The sequence below is a fragment of the Eutrigla gurnardus genome (genome assembly GCF_963514095.1).
Source record: "Eutrigla gurnardus genome assembly, chromosome: 4".
Lineage (NCBI taxonomy): Eukaryota > Metazoa > Chordata > Actinopteri > Perciformes > Triglidae > Eutrigla > Eutrigla gurnardus.
In genome coordinates this window covers 17,296,376-17,312,183 of record NC_139918.1, presented here as the reverse complement: position 1 = coordinate 17,312,183, position 15,808 = coordinate 17,296,376, and the positions used below count along the sequence as shown (strand labels likewise).

Sequence of the window (15,808 nt, the reverse complement as noted above, 5' to 3'; positions counted from 1 at the left end):
CACTCAATGCCACCTTTCAGTACCTACAATAGCTTCCGATGCTCGTGCTTCAAACACGTTTTGGCCTACAGAGAGGTTTGAGGTTCGGTTCCCGTGACTCACCTCCTCTCAACCTTTCCTGCTCCTTTTCTTTTACCAAAGGCGTGATTTCCTGATGAACCGTTGAGTGTGAAACCTCAGCAGTTTAGGTGCCACAAGAGCGTTTTCTACACTGTAATGTTTAGTGTTAATGAATTCTATATAATATGTTTATAATGAGCCGGTGTGATCTCATAAGACGGTGCATTTTGACCAGAGCAATGATGATTTTTAGTTCATCACTACAAAAGTCTTGAATCACAAAACCTGTTGTGGAACAACAAACAATGTCCCGTTTATTACTTGATTCCTTCATGTACAATAATCTCAGTAAAGGTTTTACTAGATGAATTCAACTAATGTTTCCTTTCTTTGGTGATGGTGGTTTTGGGGGGAAACAATGCAGTTGTTCATTAGTTTGTCTGCTTTCTAGAAAGAGGATTGACAGCTCTTGCTCTTGCAGACGCCCAGAGACACTAACAATGTGCAGAGATTCTGTATCTGTTACGGAAAATCTTAATATGACGCAGAGGAATGCCATGACATGTCATTGTGGTGACGGCTGCTGTCGTGACTGCACCGTCTGGTCTTCAAAGACGAGGGACAAGCTGAGAGTGTTAGACTAGTCGCTGTGGCTCACTGGTGCACAGGTAATTCATCTATTTCATTTTTCATATAAATATGTATGTTGTCTTTTTCCTCAAATGTGCTGTTTTTACTCTCTGTACTAAATTACATCCCAGCAAGGAGTTGTAACAATATTGTATAAAACGTACACTATAAAGATATCTACAAAGCCTTTTAAATTCATGTTTGCTTTCGTTGTTTTATGTTATTAGAGAATTTATAGTAATTGTGAATTTTTTTTAATTTAAAACATGTAATATGTTATGTGCCAAACAAGTATTGAAGTCTGCATTTATTGTCTGCTGCGTGCTACAAAAGCTATGGTTTAAATAATGCTTAAAATGTGATTTTGTGCATGTTTTTAGACCTTAGCTCTTCTTCTTTTTTAGCAGAATTGCTCTTCACTCCACTGTAAGATTGTAAAGAGAGTTTAGAGAAAGACATTGAGCACATGCCGGAGAACCAGTTTGATACACATCAGAATGACTGGAATGGATGAAGCCATGTCACATGTATGTTCGGTCTCAGAGTGGAATGGAGGACTGTGAGTCGTCAGAGGAGAGGAGGCTGAACGGCGGCTGCCGATGGAGCGCTCCCACTCGGACCCTGCAGGCGAAGGTGGTGGAGGACTTCAGACGGAGGCTCAAGTACTTCTTCATGAACCCGTGTGAGAAATACAGAGCCAGGGGTCGCAAACCATGGAAACTGATGTTACAAATATTAAAGATAGCCATCATCACAGTCCAGGTACCACCGACAAACCTCACTATTTGTTTATCATCAGGCATGAATGTGGAAATGTCTCAATGTCTTTCCCCTAACGTGCTTCAGTTGGTGTCTTTCGGCCTGAGCAATGAAATGATGGTGACCTTCAAAGAGGAGAACCTGGTGACGTTCAGACACCTGTTTCTAAAAGGATACAATGATCAGCGGCTGGGAAGCTATGCGCTGTACACGAAGGCAGACGTGTACGATCACATCCACTACATCATCAACAGGGTACTGAACAGATGGATCACGCAGGGATTTCATGTATGACAAGAACACTCCTTCACTCTTCCGTCTCTTTTTCTTCCAGTACATAAATCTCCAAAACCTGACGGTTGGTAATCTTGCATACGAGAGTGTCGGCGGCGAGTACACGCCTCTGATCGTCTGTCAAGAGTTTTACAGAAACAGCAGTATGGATCCTGGAAATGAGACCTTTGATATTGACCCGCATATTGATAAAGGTACAAAACAAAGTAAATGTAATCATAAAAATGGAGGAGCAGCTGCTTGTTGGTGTCTAACAGCAGAGTGTGTGTATTTATGGTAGCTGATTCATGTGATGGAAATTCCACACAATGTGGATTTACTTGCGACTCCCTGATAAGAGGAAGTAGGAACGGGCATTGAGTAATTCCTCTGTATGAAATCAGAAATTCAACTCTTTTTGACTTTATTGCCCATATTTCCTCCTCACAGATTGTATTCCCATAAATCCTGTGCAGGCGTTTGCTGACGGAGGTTTGGCCCCACGTGTGAACCTCTCTTTGGATTTCAAAAGGTGACCGAGCTGAAAGTGCTGGTGTCGTGCATTCAGGTGGTCAGACTGGTAATCCATGTGTGTGTGTGTGTGTGTGTGTGTGTGTGTCCAGGCTGCTATCGGTGAACGTCTACCTCACTCTGAAAACAATCAACCTGCAGACTGTGCGGCACCACGAGCTTCCAGACTGTTATGACTTCCATGTAATGGTCGGTGACAACACACCTTCACCTCAGCTTTGAGGATGTTTTGACATGAACTCAAGTCATGAATTAAATCTTTTGTGTTTGCACAGATCATGTTTGACAACCGCGCGCACAGCGGGAAGATAAAGGTCGACGTGGAAAATGATGTGAGGATTTATGAATGCAAAGACTGGAACGTGGAAGGCACTTGTAAGTTTGAACAACTCAAATTTCATCCCAACCATTGAACATATTGTGTGACCCAGTCAAACAAAAACCTCTGATTATTGCTTCAAAGGCCAGCACCATTGTGCTACCCTTGACACCTGTATGATCTCTCTGTAAGATTGCTGACCTGACAATCACAAAAAAACATACTATACTATCTAGTATGCCAGAAAAAAATTAAGTATGTCAAATGCATTATGCCAAAAACACCAGGATTTAGCAGAATGCAAGTCAGCATGCTTTTCTGGCTATCAGAGGGTCAAAGTTCAAGGTGCAACGCTACCAATTAAATACATACTGCCTGCGACAGAACGCACTTTGTGAGGGCAGCCATGGTATTAACTTAAAGTTAAAAGACTAACTTTGTAGAAGCAGCAGTAACAAACACAAGCTGGTGACAGCAGCCTGAAATGTGTGGTCTTGATTTCTAGCTGGTAAGAACGATTACCTCCTCCTGACGTTTGATTCTGTGGTCATCCTCGCCTGCTTCACCTCGCTCATCCTCTGCATGCGATCTGTCATCAATGGCGTCCAACTCCAGTTTGTAAGTCGCGAGCATCAAATCAATCATCATCACCACCACTGATGAATGCACAGGACACTCGCATATTTATTTACTCGGAGTTGAGCCACTATAGCCTAATACATGACTATTTTAATAAGCACAACATGTAATATGCAAACCAGAAGCAGGACACTGAGTTCATGTCCTCTGTATTTTCTCTTGGAATTAAAAACTTTTGGGTAGTTTACACATATTTAAATACTTGACAAATGAAACGTACTTTCATGCAAAATTAACATAACAGCTTCAAATGATATTCCCTCAATATGTCACATCAGGTTTCTTGAGAAATTTAAGTTATTTATGATCAATTTAGTTGATGTAACTGTGTATCATGACATGTCAATATATGATTTTGTCACAATATGATCCCATTGATGTATTATAAATCATCATATTGAGTTATCGCCCAGACCTCACAAATTGTGGATATTTTAGACAAATAACAGTGTTTTAGACTAGATGTTACTACCTTTTAAGCCAACAATATATAACTAAATGAACATTTAATAAAGGATCCCAAATTTGAATCCTGTCACGACGTATTCAGACATTTATGTTGACAAAAAAATGACAGAAACAAAAGTAGCACAGAAAAATATTCATTTTTTGAGAGGGTTTGACTCATAACCTCAGAATTATTGACATTTCAGGGCTATAGCCAGTGTTTTATACTGGTCGGATGATATAAGTGCTCCTCACTTATTAAAAAGTAACCTCTCATCAGCAAAAAACTTGTAATCATTTCATGTGGAAGTTGAGCGATCCAAGTGCCATGTGTAGGAATCCTGCGTGTGTTGTTCATTTATCTTACAATATCGGCATTTTCTCTCCTGCAGGAGTTCAACATATTCTTTCACGCCTACTACAATAAAATTGTGTCTTGGTCCGACCGCATGGAGTTTGTGAACGGCTGGTACATCCTCATCGTCGTCAGCGACACGTTGACCATCACTGGATCAGCACTCAAAATAGGAATACAAACAAAGGTTTGTCTTTTGACTGAGCTTCATTTGCTCTATTTTTTAGTTTATATGATTCTCTGTCGACACGTTGGCCTGGAGCTAAAGCTAATAATTAAACCCTTAACTTGCACTAATTTGATATCTAGTTGACCTACTTTACTTCCTCTTGCAGTACATGACAAACTACGACATCTGCAGTATCCTGCTGGGAACAGCCACAATGCTCGTCTGGGTCGGCGTGATTCGTTACCTTGGTTTCTTCAGGAAATACAATGTAAGCGCTTTTTTATGCGTTTATGTTTGTTTTTGTTGCACGTAATGTATCAGCCAACCTGGAACTGACAACCTTTATTCCTCTTTAGATTCTAATCTTAACCCTTAGGGCTGCATTCCCAAATGTGATCCGGTTCTGCTGCTGTGCAGCTATGATCTACCTCGGGTACTGTTTCTGTGGCTGGATTGTCCTTGGGCCTTACCACGACAAAGTATGACAATCATAATGAATCTTTATCTAGTGTCATTGCAGCCTAATAACTCCTCCCATGCATCGGGGAACTCTGTTCTGGTGACACTGAACTATTAGCAAAACAACTGTTTTCCAGTTCCGAACGCTGGACAAGGTGACAGAGTGCCTGTTTTCTCTCATCAATGGGGACGACATGTACGCCACCTTCCTGAAGATGAGACACAAGGGCTACATGGTGTGGCTTTTCAGCAGACTTTACCTCTACTCCTTCATCTCCCTCTTCATCTACATGGTGCTCAGCCTGTTCATCGCTCTCATCACCGACACCTACGAGACCATCAAGGTCAGACAGCTGTTTTACGGCTCAGAGTTTTTGATGTATTCTTCCACTTGAGTGCCCTAATGCTGTACACTGTTTCTTTTACCAGCATCACCAGCTAGACAGTGTGAAAGTGTCCCAGCTCCAGGCTTTCATAGCAGAGTGCAGGGACCAGCCAGAGTCTGGAAGATACCAGACTGATGAAGAGCCAGCCGCCTGCTGCCTCTCTCCGTGCTGCTGCTTTGCATGAAGTGAGATGATGGTGGCTTTTACTTTAGCCTAGTGTGGACAAAGTGTTGCCGTATTATGAGACTGAATAAGGCTGCAAAGGGTTCTGACTGTGTACATGCAGAATGTGATTATACTGATGTGTGATGAGAATGCCAGAATAACTTCTTACTTCTTACTTTTTTTTTTTTTTTTACTTGAAATGCTCAGGTGACCAGTCACCAGTGTATTAAACCATGGTAGTTATTTCAGTATGAATGCACTGACAACCAACCCCTCCTCAGGTTTTCAAATCAACTTTTCTTTACAAGACAGATTTCCCAGAGAACAATAATAATAACACAGTAACTTTAGGCCATGTGTGTCTCTCTTTTTTTTACACTTGAATATACTTCTTAATTAAAAATAATTAAGAAGTGAAAGTGGATTTGCTGGTTTTAAAATATAACTTACCCTAAATGTGCTATATAATGAAAAAAGTGACTTAAGTACTTAACTTACTTTAGAATTAATTTTATTGTGGTTACTTTTCAACCAGTTGCAGTATATTTATGTGCTGTGGTTTATGCTTTGCATATTTTCTGTGTGCAACTTTATTGATATATGAAGTACATATGAATTGTCTCAATGGTTGTACTTTGTGTATTTTTTGCGGCTTGGACCAAATCTATCTTCTATCTTTTTTCCAATTAGGTCGATTCTGACTCATTATATTCAAAACTCTACTTTAGTAAACTATACTTGTCTTTAGCTCATCATAATATTTTCACTGACAACTATGAAAGAAGGAAACAAAATGTATCAGTGTATCAAGTCTCAACAAAGTATGTCCTCTATAGGCTACATGCTAACAAAGGACAAATACCGGTACAAATGTACTTAAGTAGAATGTTCAGGTATATGTACTTTACTTGAATATTAAGAACACCTTTTACTGGCTCATGACGTTAGTTTTAATGCATTTGAGAGGAATAATTGGTTATATATCTTATCAATATGACGCGATAGCCAGTTAGCATTGTAAAAAAAAAACAGCCAGTAGAAATGCCCTTCATAGTGATACTTTTTACTTTATACTTTGAGTACATTTCAGTCTGTACCTCTTCACTTTACTTGAGTAAAGAAGTTGAATCACTACTGAATGATCTTGTGGCACTATAGCTCACACTTACCTCCATAGATATCTATGCTTACCTCTCGCTGCCACACAGCTGCCATTGGAGGGCTTCATGACACCTGACGGCGTGCCTCATTTGCATAATCGTCCGTCGCTCATGTTCAGATCCAATGTACGCCTCAGATACTGGTTGCTTAACAACACTGCCTCCAATAACAATGGCGTTTGGTTTGAGGGCAGCCGAGGAGTAGACTTATAAAAAACACACACACACCCAGCAGCAGCTGCAGCGGCCAGTCTTCATACCAGAGGAGCATCGCCACTCCGCCGCGTCCCATTAAAACAGGTGACATTTGTGCTTCACTGCCGACGAGGCGACGTCTCAAACCGACGCGGTATTCGCTGGTGTTTTTTCCACGAAGGAGCATTTCGTTAATCTCGACAACGTCAACTCGGCAACATTTAGACAACATCGGCTCGGCAACATTTAGACAACGTCAACTCGGCAACTGTCGGACTGAGTTGACCGGTTTCACGCCGCTCCCGTGAGTATTAGTAACGTAGCACACAGCTATTACCCAGGTTAGCGAACAACAACCATAGCATTTAACGTTAGTACATTTGTTTGTAAGTTTCAATCCCTAATCATTGCAAGCATGTTACAGATCGGGACGTACACAACAAAGCTACCTGGGCAACTACTAGCCTACACGTAAAAGTTGGTTAAATGTTTCAGTGTAACTTATGAATACACAAGGGTTTAATGTTAGCAAACTAGCTAACGTTAGCAAACAATAACTCTAATGTTATCTTGTCATTTGACGGATGTATAGCTAACTTAACCAGTACATGTTCTTATCTAACTTAACTAACTTAACTTTATATAAATATCTAACTTAACCAGTACTTGTCATATAGTTAACTTAACTATATTTAGCTCAGTTAACCAGTACCTGTTATTTTGTGATTAGCCAGTACCTGTTGTTATTTAGATAACATAACTTAATTATATCGGCTAACTTATCTACTAATCTTATTTAACCAGTGCCTGTTAAATTATCAAGCCTCTTGAACTGAAACATAACGACATGGTAAACCAACTAAATGAAGCTGAAGAACGCTTCACCTTTTCGCCTCCTCAGTCAGCATTACTGTAGATAACAGTTGTGCATGTTGTCTGGTTTTTAGATAACAACGTTGGAGAGTTTACTGGGATGCACACGTTGGACACAGAAAAGCAGACACTTGTTTTGCCTGGTAGTTATTGTGTCCTCACCGCGGTGCCGTGCTGTCGAGTTTGGACTCTTTCATTAGTTGACAGGACAACACAATGTGCTTGACAGCCCCTGAACTCAAGTTGGAACAGCACCATGTAAAATGTGGGAGTGGTAGATATCTGGTTTAGCTTGTTTCACCACAGCGTGTCAAGGTCGGAATATTGTCTCCTTGACGGCACTAAAGTTTAAAAAAAAAAAAAATGCATTCTCAGGGTTAGGGTGACTGCAATGGATTCCCTTGTTTGTTTCTTTGAGGATCTGTTGGTGTTACGCTCAGATCATTTTACCACCCTGCTATTCAGTTGCCAATGGCCAATAGGAGGGCCCTTTTTAAACTCCAATCTAAGCCCCACTGGCACACACCGGACAGTTAATCCTCTGTGGGCGAAGCAGCAACCCAGATTATCTATTGCTGGTCTATCTCATAGCTTGATGCTCCATTGCAGAGCTCAGTTCCAGTGGGAGCCTCTGATCCACCGCCTGCCTGTTAATCCACCTCCTGGTTGGCAACTCATGACCTTGCATCCCCCTGTCCTGATGTGTCGGTGATATGGGAGAGTGGTGGACAACTGTGCCAATCGGGACATCTATGGGTAAGTTGCTCTGTAAAAGGGTTGTATTTGGTAGAATGTGTCGAGAATAGAAACGCTCATCAGCTGTGCTTTTTTTGGGATCTGCAAGAGGTGACCCATATTTGTGTTCTCATTTTGGAGAAGCAACCTAATTCCAGCCTCTCAGGCGTTGAAGTAATCTGACTTGCCATCATTTTCCTGTCTTTGTTCTCTGTGTTTAGGAAACTATGAGATATCCAGCATATCGCATGTGACGATGTCCCCATCGAGACAGAACAACCTTGTGTCAATGTACTCCCCTTTGCCCCTCTCCAAAAGTTCCTATAATGTGATAAGTGCCTTCTGCACAGAGGATAATATTCCTCAGTGCATTTCATACATCAATCAGGTACTGTCATAATGTTGGCAATATATTTTTTGCACTTGAAGCTTTTAATTTTGTCGAGATCATTCACCACAACGGTGACATCATTCCTCTCTTTCCCAGGAGCTTGACTCGTTGGGCCTCTCCTCCACATTTATTGAGGCCAGCTCACCTGGGGGGGCCAGACTGAACACTGTGCCAGCTCTGAACGCCATGTATGAGCTAATGCAGATTCACCGACGCGATATGTCTACTTTAGAAGAGCTCGAGAAAGAACAGCTGAAGAAATCCAGCACCTTGGACCACATACAGATGAACAATTCCAGACTCAAGGCAAGTAAGAGAATGCGGTCTCTACACATGAGAAAATATGAAAACGTCACGTCATGATTGTCCCGGCCAAAGTATTTGCGATTTACGATATTATCCTGATAATCACCCAAATGTCCTTAAAACTCTTAAAATGGCAGCAAAATATAACATACTTGCATAGATAAAACACATCTTATTTATAAGTGAAGATCATAAAAGACAAAAAGAAAATGAGTGTTTGTGTATATATATATATAACATTTTAAAAATGGCAACATTATGTGAGTCTGTAATAAATAGACCTCCAGGAATTATAAGAACACTCAGGCTCTATTTCTCTACATGTTGGCCAGCTAGACAGCTTTTTCAATTCACTGATATTCTTCATTATCTCGAAAATGGAAACTGCAATCACCTTATTATTAGTGTTTGGTGATCTGTGATAAAACCCTATATCGTCCCATCCCTAGCAGTCTCTCAGGGTCTGTCTCAGTCCAGTTTCAAAACAAGACCGTCTTGTTTTACTCCTGTTTTATTCCTTCCTTTATTCCAGTTCTTTATACTCACGGACTATAATTTGAGTCTGTAAGGCGCAGTAATGGATTGCTGACCACTAGAGAGCAGAAAAAAAATGCACAGTTTAGTATACGGGAAAATCCCTCCTTCCCATTCTTCCAAAAACTAATATGACTACTATACTGCCAAATGCAAACAAGGACAAATCTGGCAAAGTACTTTGCTCCGATGTTCACTCCTCCTATCATTTAGAATAGCACTACCATGGCCATATCCCCTTATCTCAACAATTGTCTTTGCTTGCTTGGTTAACATACCTCTATTGAAACCTACCAGTGAAGGTTATTTGTATCCCAATAAGAATTTGAGATGGGAGTGGTGCAGGAGGTGTTTTAGTGTGCTAAAACTATTTCAACTTCTTAATAAAAACATTAGAAAACTGCAAATATGTACTCCACCTTGAGTGGATATTGTTGCTGTATTTACAGTCTTAAATCCTTAAATTAAAAATGGCGCATTCCAATTTTAGGATGGAGGGTTGTTCGGCAATCCACTTTTGTGGCTTTAATCCTGAATGTGTATCTTCTTTAAAGCATTACCAACCCACTGTGCTCTTAGTAAGAATTGTGTATTTCCCTCCAGGATCAGTTGGAACTGTCCATAAGGGAGAAATCAGGTCTACATGAGACGGAGAGGCAGCTACAACTCAAAATCAAGACTTTGCAAAGCTGCTTGAAAACTGAGAAGGATGAGGTATAATTTTACTGTATCTTCATAATGTGCCACACTCATGTTTTCTGTTTTTACAAAATACAAGTGCATGAGCCTGGCCAACTCATGACTCAATCATCCTGGGCAGGTTCAGAAGCTCCAGAGTATCATTTCTAGCCGTGCTTCTCAGTACAGTCATGATGCTAAGAGAAAAGAGAGAGAAGCTGCAAAGCTCAAGGAACGCCTCAGCCAGCTGCTGGTTGACCGAAAGGATAAGAAACTAGGTAAATATACCTTCATCGAAGAAAATGTATTCTGGTCATTTCAGATCATGTTGGTTAAATCTTGTCGTCCTCTTTTTCCCAACCAGCTATTGATGTTTTGAATTGTTTGGGACGGTCGGACGGGAAAAGGAGCCACTGGAAGACTGCAAAAGCGACAGTCGGGTATCGTGAACATAATCTTGTATCTTGTTGACCATATTTTCAGACTGTGTAGTCATCAATCCAATAACTATTTTGTAAATTGCTCTCTGCAGCCACGAGGGTGAGATGTACAAGTCCTTGCTCAGTGACTACGAGGCAAGTCAGAGGTCCTTGATGCTGGAGAACGCTGAGCTCAAGAAAGTCCTCCAACAGATGAAGAAGGAGATGATGCATATCCTGAGTCCACGCAAGCCTTCTAGCAGAGGAGCTGCTGCTGATGACAGTCAGGAGCAGGTTTTTAAATTGTTTCTTTTCTATTAATGCACAACAAAACAAACTTGGTAAAAGGAGATGAGACTCTTGCATGTTAAGTTACTCTGTTTGTTACTGTTGTTTTTGCTCAGGCCGATTCAGACGGAGAGGAGAAGGTGGGAGACTCTAGCAGGGAAACTCTGGACCAATCCTGTGAGCATGCCAGGGAGCAGCTGACCAACAGCATCCGCCAGCAGTGGAGGAAGCTGAGGAACCACATGGAGAAGTTGGACAGCCAAGGTACATGCAACACTGTCGCATACCCTGGAATGCTGCAAAAGTAAATGAGGTTCTAGTGGTGGTAATTTATCAGCAGCTTAATGTGAGGATATAAAAAAAATAGGATTGTGGAATAATGTGTAGCGGTTACAGACATTCAGTATGCCTAGAAGGAAATTAAAATCATCAACTGTTGGTGTATTTGTTTGCCAAGCGTGGCAAGTGCAGAATCAGCTTGAGTCCAATAAGGAGGTGATACCAAGGGAGACCCATGAGGATGAGATGGAGAGGATGAGGCGTGAAGTGCAGCAGTGCAAAGAGTTCATTCATGCACAGCAACAGCTCCTCCAGGTCAGTTTCTCCTTGTTTAAATACGAGCCAAGTCGGCCAGCAGGTTGTCAGAGTTAAACATTTGCTAAGCAGTATTTTAAACGTGTGTGTGTGTGTGTGTGTGTGTGTGTGTGTGTGTGTGTGTGTGTGTGTGTGTGTGTGTGTGTGTGTGTGTGTGTGTGTGTGTGTGTGTGTGTGTGTGTGTGTGTGTGTGTGTGTGTGTGTGTGTGTGTGTGTGTGTGTGTGTGTGTGTGTGTGTGTGTGTGTGTGTGTGTGTGTGTGTGTGTGTGTGTGTGTGTGTGTGTGTGTGTGTGTGTGTGTGTGTGTGTGTGTGTGTGTGTGTGTGTGTGTGTGTGTGTGTGTGTGTGTGTGTGTGTGTGTGTGTGTGTGTGTGTGTGTGTGTGTGTGTGTGTGAAATTTTAAACAGTAATGTGGACAAAATTTATATTATGAGGGCACCTGTCTGTTTCTGTCCATCCAGCAACAACTCAACACATCATTTGATGATGAGACAGCAGCTCTTCTTAATGACTGCTACACACTGGAGGAGAAGGAACGTCTCAAAGAGGAATGGAGGCTCTTTGAGGAACAGAAGAGAAACTTTGAGAGGGAGAGAAAGAACTTCACAGAGGCTGCTATTCGCCTGGGGCGAGAGGTATTCCAGTCCTCGGATATTGTACCAGTCGCACTACAACATATTGTGGCTACTGCATTTCCTTTTTAATCTTTTTCTACTTCACAGAAAAAGGCCTTTGAGGAGGACCGCGCTTCTTGGCTCAAGAATCAATTTTTGAACATGACTCCCTTTACAGACCGTAGGAGATATTCCTCTTCTGACGGTCAAAGTGCCTTATCAATCCGTAAGTCGGTGTAATTTTAAAAAGTAATAAATAGAGGTGAAGATGGTGACAAAAATGACATGATTAAGAGAGAATCCACAATCTGTCAGAAAAGTATGCAACAATCGGATTTGGGTGCGACTAACGGTGCTTTAACTTTAAAGAGAAGGGGTGCATTTCATCAATTGCTGATGAATGAAGAAGGCTAGTTATGAAATACAAAGATACTGCATGTAGTGACTTGAATATCCACTGCATTTCAGGAAGTGAGCCAGAGATGAGGATGTCTTCCATGAAAGCTCAGCTGGTCAAATCGTCCACCTACACTTCATTCGCCACTCCCAAACCTTCACAAAGTGCTACTGTGCCATCCACAACTGAACTCTACCGGACACTCCGCCTGATACCGGACAGCAGGTAATTTGAATTTGTTTGCAGTGCTGCGATCAGACCCTGTTTCTGCTAATATTGGTGCCATGTCATGCCTATTCATCCTTTCATTCGGTATTTTCATTTCAGCTCCTCCAGACATTCAAATCGAGGAAGCTGGCAAGAGTCCGATGGCGATATTCGGGTCAAATCAAAACACAGAGTTCGAAGTGGAGACTTAAGTATCTTCTCTTTGGGTGAAGATGAGAACAGCCTCACTTGAAGAACTTTCAGTGCCTTTTTTTTTTCATGGCTTAATTCCATCACAACTGATGAAGACTACATTTACAGCATTTTAGTTATGTTGCTTTTTTATGGACATGCACAGATCATTCACCAAAGCTGATCAGAAAATATGAAGCACTTTAATGATTCTTCCATTGTTCATTTATTTATTTTTATTTTTTACAATCAAATCAACATTGACAAATCAGATGTTAAGCTATATTCAGAGGAGGGGATCTACCAAGTAGTTATTTGTTCATATTTGAGAAAGAAATCTCATTTAACATGTGGATTATTTTCATTTTTTTTTTAAATTGACTGTGCTGTTTACATTTCTAGATGTATAAATTATGATTTTAATGAGTATATATTGACATAAGATTGATAATGGGCTGCTATTGCTGGTGTACTTATACAATAAAGATATTTTTAATGAAATGTTTTATTCTTTTTGATTTGGCGCCCACTAGCGTCCGTAAGAGGAGTTGTAGTCACACATTTCAACAACCGGAATCCGGATGTCATCATCTTTTGCTTTTGTCTCGGCAGCATCCAGCCCAGAATCCCACCCACTGCTTGGCATTTATTTTTCGCAACAGCAGAACAAAAACGTCGAGAATGTCTGGTTCCTCTAATCTTGTTGCCATGAAAAAAGTCGTACAGCAGCTCCGTTTCGAGGCGAGCATCAACAGAGTGAAGGTAACGTCGTTTAATGCTAAAAGGCGTTTACGGAGGGGGGTGTCTACCGTTACCCCGATCCGCTAACAACGCTAGCTACTGGCCGAGGCTAGCTGCTAGCCGCTAGCTGCTAGTCCAAAGGCGTAGCGTTAGTTAGCAGGGCGTTGCTTAGACTGAAGGGAAGTATTTCAGTTTGATACTGTACAGTGCTGAGATGAATCACTCAACATCTGAAATAGAGGATATAATGTCCGGGCGTCTAGCCTGTGACAGTTTGTCTACTTAAAGTGTAATCTAAGTTATTTAAACGTACTGACTTGAGCATTACCCGGTGAGTTATCCAGTTTCTTTAAGGTTGGTTGGACTTTTTTATTTTCCATTAAGATCGAATTGAAGCAACAGGAGGCCTAGATAGCCCAACTCCTCATTTCTAGTACCGGTCAAGCTTTAAAAAAAGCTACAAGTTCCATAATGCATTTCAGTACAGTACTACCTGATGACATCACCAGGTCAGGGTTATATTTCAGACTTTGAAAATCTCATAGAAGACTTTATACAACAGTTTTAAATGGTTGAATACAGGTGTGTGATCGATGGAGTGTCCCTTTAACCAGCCTGTTGAAGAGACTCCCATATAACCCCATGTCATGGTTTACGTACTGGCTCCTCTTCTGTCACCAGGTCTCCCAGGCAGCTGCGGACCTTCAACAGTTTTGCATGCAGAATGCCCTGCAGGATCCTCTGCTCACCGGTGTGTCCTCCAGCACCAATCCTTTCAGGCCGCAGAAGGTTTGCTCCTTCTTGTGAAACCACTGCATTCATTGGTGAGTGCCACCACCCCATTGACACATTAATGGATGTGCTCATGCATTCTGTACATACAGCACAAGAAGTTGGTGTAACTTCTGAAAAGGTCCAAAGATTTGGATGTACTCGTATATTTTGTGTCACAAGTGTTTCCTTTTGCTTCATAAAATGTATTGTTTTCTTTTTGTCTATGTATCTACGTGTATGTTCAGTCCAAAAATTATGAACGCACTATATTTACAACAATATGGATGTTTTAGCCGTAATTCATAATGCTGCAATGCACTATTACTACATGCTATACAATATATGCAGTCACAGAATACATATTAATGGTATCATACAATAAGGCCTTTAATTACCATTGATAGATTAAAAGGATTCATTAAATGTATCTGAAATTATTTAGTTTTAAACTTTAAAATAATGTACATCAGAGTATCTCCATTTTTACAAATTTAGTTAATTTGGAAGAAAAAAAAAGTTTAAACCTGTAACATTTTTGTAAAAAAACAAACAAACTCACTTCAGTTCATTCAAATACATTTTCTATCTGTGGCTCTGTTTCTATTTCCTTATCCTGCAGGCCTTCATTTTGATGCTACAGGGAAAAGTTGACCTCAACACTGCTCCTCATGCCAAGCCATTATGCTGCCACGGGATCTCTCGAGTGTAGAACACATTGGAATCATGTCAGGAAGATGACCATCTATTTTCAGCCACAGTAGAAGAAAGGAGACAGTTTTATTTTTCATGGCACAATGTGATTTTCGAGTAAATAAGTGTGCCTTTTCTATTCTATTTTAGTCATCACTGTTCTGGACTTTTTTGTATTTAATGAATAAAAAAAACATTCTTTACTACTCCAATGGATTTATTTTTTATTTTTGCTGCAGTTCAAATTGCATGACTGACATACATGTCCACATTTTATTGTAGTATAATGTATTATTGAGATAATAGTACCTCTACCTAATAAAGGATGCTCTTTCACAATATTACATCTACAAAAGAAGAGATAACAATGGCTTAATGACATGCATCTGCTTCAGGGTCCTGGTATAGACCTTACTCAAAGCAGACATGTTGAGATATCGCAGTAGCACGGGTGGATTAATAATTCCTGCATTCCATTCACAAGAGGTCCTGTTATTCTGCATGCTGGCTCACCAGAATAGCCTACTGGGACTCAATGAAACTGAGGTATTGGGTAATGTTAGCAATTTCACTTGTGCTTTTCCTTATGACATGTCCTATATCCATATATATCCTATATCTTATATCCTCAATTGTGCAGAAAAGTACATTATATTATCAGCTAAATAAAAGTATGATATAAGTGAGGAGATACATGGACATGAATATAAAGGTGAATTAATCGCACATACAGGCATACAACAATCATCAATGATCAAATACTAGTAATCATTAGGCCTAATCAAAACAGTATGGCCGCGTCCCTGTGGAGCTTCGCTAGCGCGTTGTC

General features: G+C 40.7%; 2 protein-coding genes across 4 annotated transcripts; both read left to right on the top strand.

The window, feature by feature from the left end:
* The first annotated feature begins 126 nt into the window (after positions 1-126).
* Positions 127-5,672, top strand: LOC311012225 (mucolipin-3-like). Its single transcript, XM_084007596.1, has 13 exons — positions 127-728; positions 1,095-1,452; positions 1,537-1,704; positions 1,784-1,937; positions 2,173-2,254; positions 2,346-2,442; positions 2,529-2,628; positions 3,078-3,190; positions 4,051-4,200; positions 4,349-4,450; positions 4,539-4,661; positions 4,779-4,985; positions 5,071-5,672. Exons 2-13 carry the CDS (start codon positions 1,201-1,203, stop codon positions 5,209-5,211), a joined length of 1,689 nt encoding a protein of 562 aa, XP_083863722.1. The 5' UTR covers positions 127-728; positions 1,095-1,200; the 3' UTR covers positions 5,212-5,672.
* Positions 5,673-6,537: 865 nt separating this feature from the next.
* On the top strand, positions 6,538-15,185 carry LOC311013018 (guanine nucleotide-binding protein G(I)/G(S)/G(O) subunit gamma-5-like). Of its 3 annotated transcripts, none has more exons than XM_084008877.1 (16): positions 6,538-6,652; positions 8,030-8,176; positions 8,377-8,543; positions 8,643-8,852; positions 9,990-10,100; positions 10,207-10,342; positions 10,429-10,504; positions 10,597-10,777; positions 10,888-11,035; positions 11,229-11,365; positions 11,826-11,999; positions 12,087-12,204; positions 12,447-12,600; positions 12,703-13,536; positions 14,197-14,339; positions 14,909-15,185. In XM_084008877.1, the coding sequence occupies exons 2-14, from the start codon at positions 8,134-8,136 to the stop codon at positions 12,833-12,835; spliced, it is 1,788 nt and encodes a 595-aa protein (XP_083865003.1). In that variant the 5' UTR covers positions 6,538-6,652; positions 8,030-8,133; the 3' UTR covers positions 12,836-13,536; positions 14,197-14,339; positions 14,909-15,185. The 3 variants fall into 3 exon arrangements, with proteins under 3 accessions (XP_083865003.1, XP_083865002.1, XP_083865004.1); XM_084008876.1 differs by having other exon boundaries at positions 6,581-6,851; XM_084008878.1 differs by lacking the exons at positions 6,538-6,652; positions 8,030-8,176; positions 8,377-8,543; ... (8 more) ...; positions 12,087-12,204; positions 12,447-12,600 and having other exon boundaries at positions 13,365-13,536.
* The last annotated feature ends 623 nt before the right edge of the window (positions 15,186-15,808 follow it).